This window comes from Dermacentor variabilis, chromosome 3 (assembly GCF_050947875.1).
Source record: "Dermacentor variabilis isolate Ectoservices chromosome 3, ASM5094787v1, whole genome shotgun sequence".
NCBI classification, from domain to species: Eukaryota; Metazoa; Arthropoda; class Arachnida; order Ixodida; family Ixodidae; genus Dermacentor; species Dermacentor variabilis.
Genome location: NC_134570.1, coordinates 219,687,340 through 219,700,038, shown reverse-complemented (window position 1 = coordinate 219,700,038; position 12,699 = coordinate 219,687,340). Strand labels below are relative to the sequence as shown.

The following is a 12,699-nucleotide window of genomic DNA, read 5'->3' as shown; positions in this document are numbered from 1 at the left end:
AACAAAATTATAGAGCGAAACTTGAAAGAAATCTATTGCGTAGTTTTGCGACGTCTGCTATAATTAATGTATGCTCCTTGTTCATTTATCTATATGTATGTGCGATGTCTAAGCGTCTCTGGCATGCGGTATTTTTGCTGCAATTGCATTTTAGTTCGAGTAATCGTTTGCTTTATGTGTCACGTTCTTTTGAAAGCGTGCTGTACATATAAGTTGTCTGTAATACTTTTTGTCGATCGTAAAAGAGGGTAGGATTCCAGCCAGCTGAGCCTAAGCTTTTTGCTATATGCTCTCATTAAGATGTCTGTGTCTGTGTAGACGCGTTTTTGCGTATGCATTGGTGCGTGTGTGCGTGTTTCTATGACAGGGCTGCTGAGTAAATAGCTATGCGCTGTTAAATCTTCGATCATGATTACGTACAGCTCTTCTCAGCTCTTCTAGTGAAACAGACGGGGTCTATTCTTCGTCTAGCATATTTCGAATATTTGTTTTGCTACGTCCCCAACGTCTCAAAGATGTGAAAGCACGTGCACTATATAAAGTTTGTTGCAGATTATACAGCTGTAATGAGCTTGCTATGAATTCATGGCTTTCATAGCAGGATATTACCGTACAAAAAGCTCTACGACACAGTGCAGCATGAATTCCCAGTTTAGACAAAGTGTGGGTGCATCTTGCCCAGTAAGTTCTGTTTGAGAGCAAGAAAGGTGGGAAGTAAAAGTATTTGGCTGTGCAATGTTAAGGCTACCTTCCTTGATGACCCATCCAGTGAGTAGCTATCCACAACTATCTTTTCGAATTCATGATCGCTTATCCATTTCTGAGACGACCTTCCCTATAGAGCGGTACGCTATCACTGTTCAAAATGCAAACATAAATAATGACGAACGTATAATGGTTTCCAGCAAGTACAGACGCGAGCACAAGAAGTAGAAACAGATAGGACAACGCTGGACTTACAACTGAAGTTTATTGTGAGAACATTCCACAAATCTCCGCCACACATGCGTATATGGTGAACGCATAACCATTATATGTTCACCATGCATCAACTGGCCCAGCAAACCACTCAAATAATGACGTTGCTCTTCGTCATCTTTAGCGGCAGTGCTGCTCTATCCTGTTTCCTTCTTTTCTTTTTGAAGTAGCAGGAAAGTTTCAATGACCTGGTCAGTTTCCTTGTTATGCCTATCCGTCTTGACAGCCCGGACAACATGACTAGGCGAGGGCGTATGCCAGGTGGAAACCACAGCCAAAGCTTAATTAAGCTTGCATGTGGTTTACGTATACGTCCTTATGTGGTACTGCATTTCAGATACCGCCTGATTATCGAGGCTGCACCGATCACAATGCGCAGTAGCGCACGTGTCATCTGTCGCCCACTCTGAAGACGAATGTCGACTCTTGTTTGATCTGCCTTTTCCTTGTATTATTTCAGTCTATGCGCATTGAACCACACCCGTAGATAGTCAGCGCTTGTGCTTGTTGCTTGCACTTGTTGCTTATTTTCTTGTCCACAGCCCTGCTTTTGCGCTGTTTTCGTGGCGTCTGTTAGGGCTACTAAATCAGCAGTAGTGATATGAAGTCGATCTGGAGTGGTGAGCGCCCATAAGGGTGACTGACAAATGTGTATGAAGAGCGGTTGGAGAGCCCTCACTATGCAGCGGATATAAAGCGTACATATTGCTACGGCACAATATGTGCGATCACGAAAGGCGAGCAGTGTGAAGACGACGACGACGATTAGAAGCTAGCGCGGGCTGTTGCCTCTTGGCCAAGCGCAGCCTATTGCCCTGTAGCCTTGTAAATATACTTGTAAATAGCTTTTCGTCGGTGGCTTCCTACGTAACAAATCTGGTGGAGGTGCTGGGTAACAATATGATGGATAATTGCCGAACGATATTAAGAGCGTTTATGTGGTGGGTGAGTGGTGTGGCACCCAATAAATCATTCCCGCTTGTTGAAATGGTAGGTTTCTAAAATTCAAATACTGATGAGGAAGCCATACACCCTGGAAATCTACGTAACACGAAACATTTGGCAGGCTATCAAGTCGAGTTTGCAGTCCCGGAAACTCTCATTAGTCGACACAAGGAGTCAGTGTAAGAATAGCAACTGTGTGTGCAAAGCAAACATGCGGGACACAAAGACAAGATTTGGCTATCTTTGGCCGCCTCTGCGCCACTAAACACTGTACAACATCATCATCATCATCATCACAAAGACAACAGTAGGGCATGATGACAAAAAGATTGGCTGGAGAATGACAGTGGCGCGATGGCATGACGGCATTAGTTGACTGTGACGACTTGAGAAAAATTAGACCCTAATGATGACGCCAGCGGTGTAATAAAGAAGACAGCCAGTGGTGGCGCTCTGGGAGCTGAGGTGACGCAGGCAAACTGGAAGGGTCTGTAAAACACAGCCTCCTGGCAAGCTCATCCCAAAGAAGGCGCGATGTGAGACATACGAGAGATTACAGGGTTGTGATAAATAAGGCTCCTGCTAAAAAGAGGAAGTAAGTGATGAGCAGGATGCAATAGCATTTGTATTTCCTGAGGTGTTTGAGCAGTCTTATTTTTCTTTCGCTTTTTTAACGCTTGTGCAGATGCTTGTGTTAGAACTGTCTGATTGATTTCATTGTTTTCTGTCATATTTATTTACTTTTTATTTTCCAACTATTGAAGAATAAGTGGGGCGACATAAACGTGTCAACCGGTCTACTACATCATGCCACGAAAAAGAAGAGAAAAAAGAAAGTACTTCTGGAAGGCCAAGCACAATTGATAAAAGACTCACTCGAAATATTCCTGTGCCGGGCTCGTAGCCAGTCCGGTGGCGTTTGCGCGTTCAGCCAGCGTACGGCAAGTCGCCGTATTCCAGGGGTTGTCGCACCGTGTCCAGGGCAGCTCGGAGGCAAGTGACGCCACAAGGTAGTAGAGTGCCCAGGCAATCACCGTGTTGTAGTACATGGCCATGTACAAGTCAAGGATGCAGATGGCGTACCCAATGCCTGCAAGGGGTGCAACAACGGCGTTGGAAATGGCGTTACGACAGCGCGAGTGCCAAAAATGTTCAGTGAACCTGTTTTCATCAAATCTTCGTGAAAGGCAGGGTTTGATCGTCGCCTGGTATTGCCAAGCAGGAGACTCTGCTGCCCTTTCCCACATGTGAGTGTCAGGCCACTAGTGGAAGAAATTTGCGCGTAGTGGCAAGATTTCAGAACTGCCTTCTATTGGACCGCCGTAGCCGTGTCTCGTTAGTCAACAGCGATGCAGTGTTCGTTACCAACACAGAGAAACATTGCGAATTTTTTAACATTGCTTAGAGAATCCACGTCGCAGCAAGTAAATTCAAAAGAACAGACTGGTGGCCTGAGGTAAAGCGCAAGAGAGCACGTAGGACAACAGAAGATGACGAAGACACATCGCTACGAGCAATGGATGGATGGATGGATGCAAAACTTTAATAAGGTCCTGAGGTACGCGACTCAGCGCGCTGCGGGCCGCTCCCACGTTGGGACAGTCAGGCCTTGCCCGACCGCCGCATCGTGGGCCCTCTGGACAGCCCATAGTTGCGCCCCGGCATCGGGGCTCTTGATAGCGGAGAGCCACTTGTCCACATTAATTTGTTCCGTGCCTCGTAACGAGGGGCAACGCCAGAGCATATGGTCTAGGCTAGCGATGTCATTGCAGTGCCTGCAAGAACTAGTGGCATAGGTGTCGGGATAAATTTTGTGGAATAAAGCCGGGTTGGGATATGAACCTGTTTGCAATAATCTGAGGGTCAATGCCTGCGCTCTATTTAACTTCTTGTGGGGAAGGGGAAAGTCTCTCCTGCCGAGATAAAAGTGCTGCGCAATTTCGTTGTATGTGGTCGGTTGATCGCTGTTCTCCACCACTGCGGGCCGGCGTTGGAGTTCTCCATGGTCGCGGAAAGCGAGACCTCGCGCCTTGGAGTGGGCCAGCTCGTTGAGGTTTGTGGGGCCTCCCATGATGGATCCCATGTGAGCGGGGAACCACGTGAGAGTGTGGGTGGCGATGCTTTTGCCTTCGAGGATGCGACAGGCTTCCTTACACACGGCGCCAACGCTGAAGGCGCGGATGGCTGCCCTGGAGTCGCTAAAGATATTGGCATGTCCGTCGTCCAGGAGGGCCAAGGCAATGGCCACTTGCTCGGCCGCATGCGACGACGCGCTTCGTACCGAAGCGGCGTTAACGGTCGAACCTCTGTGGTTGATTGAAACTACCGTGAAATTGTTGCTGTTTGCATACTGGGCCGCGTCAACGAAGCAGCTGCCGCCAGGGAGTTCCGTTGCGCGGCGTAGGAGCGCTACCGCTCTGGCCTTCCTTCTTTCCACGTTGCGCTGGGGATGCATATTGCGCGGGGCGGGCGATATGATGATGTTATCTTTCTGCTCTTTCGGAAGGCCCTGGTAGGCATCTTCGACAGTGGCCGGGGGGACGCCCATCTCAGTTAGGAGTCGTCTGCCCGCCCTGGTGCCCGAGAGCCTAAGAATCTGTGCCCTTTCTTGTGCTTCTGCAATCTCTTCCAGGGTGTTATGAATACCCAACTGCAGGAGTCGGTCGGTGCGTATGTAGTTGGGTAGTCCGAGCGCGCTCTTGATCCCCCTCCTTATCATGGCATTTAGCTTGTCTCGCTCGGCCCTCTTCCAGACGTGCATGGCCGCTACGTACGTAAAATGGCACAACAAGAAAGCGTGGACTAGCCTTAACAGATTCTCTTCGCTCAGGCCTCTCCTTCTGTTAGCTACCCGCCTGAATGAGTTTTTATTGCAGACGGTTAATACATAAATACCATTGTACTAAAGGACGAAAAAGCCAAAGTCACAACATAGATTACTTTTCGGCATAATCATCCACCTAGGCCGCTACCGCCATAGGAACAGGATTTCATTTTTCGACAAATAAACAGATGGGCAGCTTAAAGAATTATTGCTTCTAATCAATTCCAGCTTTTTCTCCATAACATCTTTAGTAGCTTGATCCGTGTTTCCTGGATATCGCTTTTGATCTGTCAAACAAGAAATTACAGCCATAGCGCAAGCAGTGTGCGGCTGGATGGCGAGTCTTTGCCACATTGCCAACATTCTTATGGTATCTTCGACTGGTTGCCTCCATTCCCCGAAGCAGAGTCGGGCAGATCCGGCGTTCCCCGAACTCAGAGATAGAGGACAAGAGCGCAAGCAGAGCGTGTGACTTGCCCTCGGAAGAGGAAACGGCAAGTGCGAAACTACGTGACTATAGCTGCCAACGTCCGATGTTCCCCATGTCAAAAGCTCACGGCGCTGGCGGCGAAGACAGCGACGATAACCGTGAAGAACAAGTTCGCAGCGCTATAGAATGAACGCGCCAGTAAAGTCAAGGAATCGATCGCGTACAGGCGCGGTCACATCAAAACGTCAAAGGAAGATGGCGCAGACGCCGAACAGTAAAAAGCAAATCCGTGGGAGGGAAACAACGATCATTTACCAATGGAATGGCAGGGGCATCCGCACCAAGGAAGCCGAGTTACAACTTCACATAGATGGGCTCGACCAGAAACCGGATATGGTCGCGTTACAAGAAACATACGGCAGACCCAGACTCCCGGGTTACGTGACCTACACGGATCCGACGGAAGGCGGGACGGCGTTACTGGTGCGCACCAACATCGCAGCCACCCAGCACCTCACGGCGCAAAAGGGCTGCGAACATACGCTGGTCGAGGTTCACAAAAGGACTATTGGCAGTGCCGGAAACCTGTTTGTGATGAGCGCATACTGCAGGCCGTCACAAAGGCAGTACGACTTTGAAACAACAGTGAGCCAGGCGAAGAGGTTGGCGGGGAACAGGCCGCTCCTGGTCCTAGGCGACTTCAACGCTCCTCACACTACATGGGGTTACAAATACCAATCTAAACGAGGCTAGGCTCTAGCAAAGGCAATGGAGGACCAAGAAATGGCGCTCCTTAATGAACCGGGCGTCGTCACCCGAAAGAGAAACAGCGTCAACAGGGACACCACCCCAGACCTGTCGAGGATGGCGGGCTCCCTGGAAGTGGTCTTGCGGAAGGAAGACGTAGACCTGGGCTCCGACCACAGCATCATAAGTGTAACGATCAAGAGACCAAGGTACCGGGCAGCCCTCGGCAAAGCCCGGATCACCGACTGGGACCGAATGCGCAAGCACACGGACGACGAAAACGAGACCTCCGGAGAAAACGCCGAGGAGGGCAGACATCAAACGTACGCAGAATGGGCGCGAGAACAAAAGATCGCGCTCGACAGATTTACTCAAGAAGTTGTGACAAAGATGCAGACGCCCTTCGTCGACGCCAAACTAGCACACATGTGGGAGGCGCGGCACTCGCTCACGCGAAGATGGAAGCGTCAACGACGAAACAAGAAGCTCGTCAAACGCATCGCGCTCCTCAACAAACAGATCGCTGAATACGCAACCAAGCTGTGCCGAGAGAACTGGATGAGTACGTGCGACGGGCTGCAGGGAAAGCTGTCGGCGCGCATGACCTGGTGCCTGCTCAGACACCTGATCGACCCGTTGAGCAGCAAGACCGCAACCAACCACAACCTCACCAAAGTTCTGAACGCTTACGATGGCAACGGCCAAAGGCTCATTGAAGACCTCAAGGCGATCTACCTCAAGACGGAGAGAGGGCGATTTCCGATACCGGAGGAGTACGGGGGACCAGAAAATCCGGCATTGGATGAACCTTTCACCATCACGGAGTTATTAACAGCCATAGACGAGAGTAATAAGACGAGCGCACCCGGAACGGACTCCATTACATACAAGCTGCTCAATAACATGAGTGATGCGGCGGCACGCGGGCTCCTGGGTCACATCAACAGAACCTGGGAAAGCTCGAAGTTGCCCGCAGAATGGAAAGAGGCCGAGTTACGGTTCGTACCTAAACCCGGCAAACCTCTGAACATCGAGAACATGCGCCCTATCTCGCTCACGTCCTGTGTGGGCAAGGTCATGGAACGCATGGTTCTCACAAGACTTCAAGCACACCTGGACGAGACAAATCAGATGCCGGCGACCATGTATGGATTCCGCCAGCACCTGAGCACGCAAGACGTCCTGATCCAATTACACGAACTAGTGATTAAAAGAGCAACGAGGCACGCGCCCTGGGGTATACTGGCTTTGGACCTCAAAGGGGCCTTCGACAACGTGTCCCACGCCAGCGTGCTCGAGAACCTGCGCAAGACGGGGTGTAGCCGCAAGACCTACGGATATATTAAAGATTTCCTAACCAATAGAACAGCAACTATCCGGATAGGAAATGAACGGTCAGAGCCTGTGGAGCTCGGAGACAGGGGTACCCCACAGGGGTCTGTCCTGTCGCCTCTGCTTTTCAACCTAGCCCTCCTGCCCCTGCCAAAACTACTCAATCAGATCGAGGGCGTGGACCACACGTTCTATGCCGACGATATAACGGTTTGGACGAACCGCGCGGGGTCCGATGCCTCGGCGGAGGAAGCCTTGCAGAGAGCGGCAACGACCGTCCACGAGTATGCCACGACCTGCGGCCTGAGCTGCGCTCCACAGAAATCAGAACTGCTCATGGTACAGCCCGAAAGACCAAAGAAAGAGCCGCCACCGAACATAATCATCACCATCGACGGCACAGAGATCAAACCAACGCAGCAGATCCGGATACTGGGCCTGCTGTTGCGCAGCGACACCAAGGCGCACGCAGCCGTCAACAAAATCAAGACCCCATCCGAGCAAGTCCAGAGCATGATCCGGAGAGTCACCAACCGGAACAGAGGAATCAAAGAAGAAGACGCACTTCGCCTGGTGCAGGCATTCGTCGTGTCACGCGTAACGTACTCCGCCCCGTACCCCCAGCTCGCGAAGGTGAACCGCGAGGCGCTGAACACGACGATAAGGAAAGCAGTCAAACTCGCCATGGGCATCCCAGTCTACTCGTCAACGCGGAAGCTGCTGGAAATGGGTGCCCACAACACGGTGGAAGAGCTGGTGGAAGCACACCTATCCCACCAGAGAGTAAAGCTGAGCCGGACAGAGCACGGTCGGGCCGTCCTACGCAAGATAGGATGGCAAATTGAACAGCTACCGACAACGGAGCCGCTCCCCACAACGTGGAGAGACGTTATTAAGACCAAGCCCCTCCCCCGGAACATGCAGCCGGGGAGGAACAACGAGAGACGCTCTGCGCGGGCCAAGGCACTGGCTCGACAGCTGGAAGAGGACCCCGAGGTCCTCTACGCGGACGCCTCGCTTCCCAAGCACGGAACCAGAGCAACGGCGGTCGTCACCACCATCGATAAACTGGTCACAGGCGCGTCGATACGGACGACGAACGCAGCCGAAGCGGAAGAAGTGGCCGTGGCCCTCGCACTCGCACAACCGGGAGTGAGGACCGTGGTCACAGACTCCCAGGCTGCCTACGCAAGCTACCGCAAGGGGAACATCTCGCCCGCGGCACTAGCGATCCTCACCAAATGCAAATCACCGGGATGGGCCGTTGAGCTCATGTGGGTCCCGGCTTACTCGCAAGTGGAAGGCAACGCACTCGCAGACCACTATGCCCGAGAACTGTCAATCCGGGCCGAGGACGAGCCAGGGCTACCGCACCCCTTGACAAGATACAAAAAAATCACGCAAATGTACAGAAGCGGCAGATGTAGGCTTCCCCGTCCGCATCCGCAACTCAACCGAATGCAGCAAACGATCGTGCGACGCACGCAAACGGGGTCGCTAGCGCATCCCCTGCTCTAGCACAAGGTGTTCCCACAGAGCATGACACTTCGTGCCCTTTTTGCAAACGGTCAAAAGGCACTCTAGCACACATCCTTGCAGAGTGCACTAACCTCAAGAACCCCCCACCATCCCTACCCCCCACCCTCCCCAGCCCCAATCCCCCCGAGCGATGGGAGACCTTGTTGTCCAGCCCCGACCTACCGACCCAGCTCGCGCTGGCGGCTAGGGGCCAGGAACTGCTGGACGCATATGGGACCTGAGAAGAAGGTTCCACCCCATCTGGTGCCAGCGCGCACCAGCCGTCACTAAGGGCTCAGCACAAAAGTTGATTCTCTCTCTCTGCCGGGAAAACCGGCGGACGCGTCGTGGGACGAGCGTTCGACGAGACGCCAGGTTGCCTAGGTTAGGTGGACCGTCGCCCATAGAGTTTCATACAATATAATTAATGTAGGAAACTCTATGCCGTGGCCAACAGCAGCGACGATGTGCTGCGATGGCATTGCAAGAAACGCTTTACTATTATTACGATATCATCGAGCGATGCTCATGAGACAAGCCGCCGCGAGAACGACGAAGTTGGTCGGTGCCCTTGGCACGAGCGAGTGTCAGCCTGGCTGCCTGGCTCCAGTGTAAATAGCGTGTAAATAGCATCTTTCGTCTGTGTATTTCCACACGTAACATTTCTGGTGGAGGTGCTGGGTGGCTGCGCAATGTGGTGTGAGGTACGGCGGCTCTTAGCCTGTTCCATACAGCATAAATTTACCGCCTCCTACCACTCCCAAACGAACGGCCTCACTGAGCGTTTGAACCGCACCCTTACAGACATGCTATCCAAATACGTTTCAGACGACCACCGTGACTGGGACCTGGCTCTACCTTACATTACCTTTGCATAGAACTCTTCCCGCCTGGAAACTGCTGGCTTTTCCCCGTTTCACCTTTTCTATGGCCGCGAACCGACGCTACCACTGGACACTGTGCTTCCGTCCGCCACAGCTTCAACTAGCGATTATGCCCGTGATGCAATCGCCCATGCTGACCATGCTCGCCAACTTGCGCGCGCTTGTCTACAAGTGTCTCTAGACAAGCAGAAACAACGCTACGACATCAGTCACCGTGATGTCCATTTTGTGCCCGGCGCCCTCGTGTTGCTTTGGTCACCATCGCGTAAAGTCGGCGTTTGTGAAAAACTGCTTTTCTGTTACACAGGCCCATATCGCGTGATACGCAAAGTGACCGATGTCACCTATGAAATCGTTCTAGCCACGCCCACTACGTCCTCAGCTGTGACAACTAGTGACATTGTCCACGTTGCCCGGCTCAAGCCCTACTCCTCTCCATGCACCTTGGATATTTAACAGCACCGTGACGGTGCTTTTCCCGCCTAGGGGTAATATTACGATATCATCGAGCGATGCTCAAGAGACGAGCCGCCGCGAGAACGACGAAGAAGTTGGTCGATGCCCTTGGCACGAGCGAGTGTCAGCCTGGCTGCCTGGCTCCAGTGTAAATAGCGTGTAAATAGCATCTTTCGTCTGTGTATTTCCACACGTAACAATATCGACGACTGATCCAACGACAGGGCTCGGAGCGCCTCAGCATGCTCGAAGATGGAGGACCGAGATGAACCAGCCGAACGCAGGGCGCGCGCCCTCTTTCGACGAGCAAAAGACAAGGCCGCTCGCGAGACGAGCGCGCGACTAGCCTAAGATTCCATCAGAATGCTCCCGATCGTGGAGGCATTTATCTTCCCGTCTGCACAATACATTTCTTACCGGAGCCCATGCATGAATCAAACTGTTCTCTGTGTTTTTATCGCACCCGTGACGCTTCTGTGTAGTATTGCTTTATTTATTTACTTCTTTATTTCCAGTAGCCGCATGGCCACTGTCAGGGCACTAAAGAGGGCAGTAGAGGATCACAAAGAGTAGCACGAGAACAATACATCAGATTATTTAAAATAGTGTCACCGCGTGCAGATAAAATTTTCTTGCAGCATAGTTATACGGCATATATAGGGGAAGGAAATTTAGATTACACAATATTAGAAAATGTATACAGTACGTAAAAAAGATTCTAAGGCAAAAAATTTAGAAGCCCAGACGACTTGGCAGAGCTACTGCTAAAGTACTTAAGGCAACACCCTGGGGGACTACTTCCGTTTAGCGTCGGCCTTGCGTTCACGAAGATCGGCGTCTGCCTGCCGCTTTGCACGCCTAGCCACGTTGCGCTGTGCCCGTGCTTCTCCTGCCTAGGCGTACGTTCGCAGTTGACCAAGTGGCTTCGCAGGCGCCACCGGGGTAGACGCTCCTGGATCCGTTTCGCAACACGCAATGGAGACAAGCGACCTGTTATAGACCGTTTTTTCGTAGGCGCCGCCATATTGTGAACGCAGTGGCGCCGCCCATGAGCAGCGCCATACTGGCTTGCGTGAAAGCGGTCTTTTGCATGGCAGGTATATGCTCGGCGGCAGGTTCCGGCGTTTGTTTTCGCAGTCGTGTGGTCTGTTTAGTATGACGTGCGTCTTCTACGTGGTAAACGGTTCTGTGAAACGTGCTTAAGCGGTTTAAGGCGTCATGGCCGGAATTTCTGCTGGCGCTGAGGTGGACGGAACACGCAGCGCGATGTGCGCGCGCATATTTGAGCCTACAATCAGCCTCGGAGATCAATTGTGTATTTCTCAATGTTCCAATCACTAATGTGACCTTATTGCAGTATTATCCTCTATTTCTAGCTGCGGTTTATGAGCCATGAAACATGCGCGACGATCGTAACAGCCTGGGTACCGTTCTGCTACGATGGGAGCTGTGCTGTTATACTTTGACAAGCGTTCAAACTGTTCGCTGCAGGTTACATTGCATGACTACTTGGTTAGATGGATGACGTTTCCACCTATGAATAAAATAATTTTGCCTAGTAATAGCAGCATACCTTATAGTCTGAATTAAGCTTGTCCAGCAAAGCGACTATTTACGAACTACGCGAGAGTCCTAAGCACTAGTGGGTGCTGGATTACAGATATCTTTGCTCTATATAGCGCATGGTCCAAGAATACGGCATCAGCCGTTATATATTTGTAAACATTGTGCGGCATTAGCCCGTTTTCTATTGCTTTTTAGAGAAAGAGGATGGTAACCGAATTTTTTTTTCGGTTGTGTTCGTTAAGTTCTCTACGACGCGCTCACACGTATTACGGAAATTTCGCGCTGAGAAATAGCCATCGCATTCTTTTTATGCGAACCCTCTCATATATTACGGCTGTATACAGGCCAAAAAAGGCAATGCCGAAGCACACAGCTTATATATGTATCATGCTGGCTCACCAACCGCAGTGATCGCTGTGTTGAGCAGCACCATGGGCCTCATGCAGCCAGGCTAGCGTAGACATATGGTAATTTGAAGCATACTAGACTTGAAATGCGTGAGAACGATGCCAGTGTATAACCAATATTTGATAAAGCCTGCCGCTCAGATGGTTCGTGGTTGCCTCAGGTTGGCCGTGCACGAGCATGCACCCTTATGTTTTATGTTTAATTCCCTACGCCAATCGATCAGACAGTGAGCTGATTGACCATTTAATGCTGGGAATGCAGAGACGCCGGCTTTCTTTGTTGAATTAAAATCGATATAAGCAAAATAGTAAACAAACACGCACCGCGACTGATAATGCGCGTACATCACGGCTGATTATGCGCGTCACATTTTTGCTCCCCCAAGACATATTTCTGCCTACAGTATAGTTACTGATGCACCGAAAGGCTTCCCTGACGACCTTATATGAACGAACATGGCGTAAGTTCACAAAGTAAGGTCTAAATAATCTCGAAATCGTTCCACAGCACGCGACAGCAATACTTTCAAGCAGCGCCGCGCCGGATCGCCCACGCCAGAGAGGAGGAAAAACTCTCCGCGCGCCCTATCTTCCTCGCCCGATGAAACGGTC

The 12,699-nt window shown here is 51.3% G+C and overlaps 1 protein-coding gene across 1 annotated transcript in view; it reads right to left on the bottom strand.

Annotated features, from left to right (window-relative positions):
• Window positions 1–12,699, bottom strand: part of SerT (Serotonin transporter) — a 698,017-nt gene that overhangs the window by 570,080 nt on the left and 115,238 nt on the right. Inside the window, exon 3 of the mRNA XM_075686868.1 lies at window positions 2,800–3,013. Within this exon, the coding sequence (XP_075542983.1) occupies window positions 2,800–3,013 (214 nt within the window). The remainder of the gene's footprint in view (window positions 1–2,799; window positions 3,014–12,699) is intronic.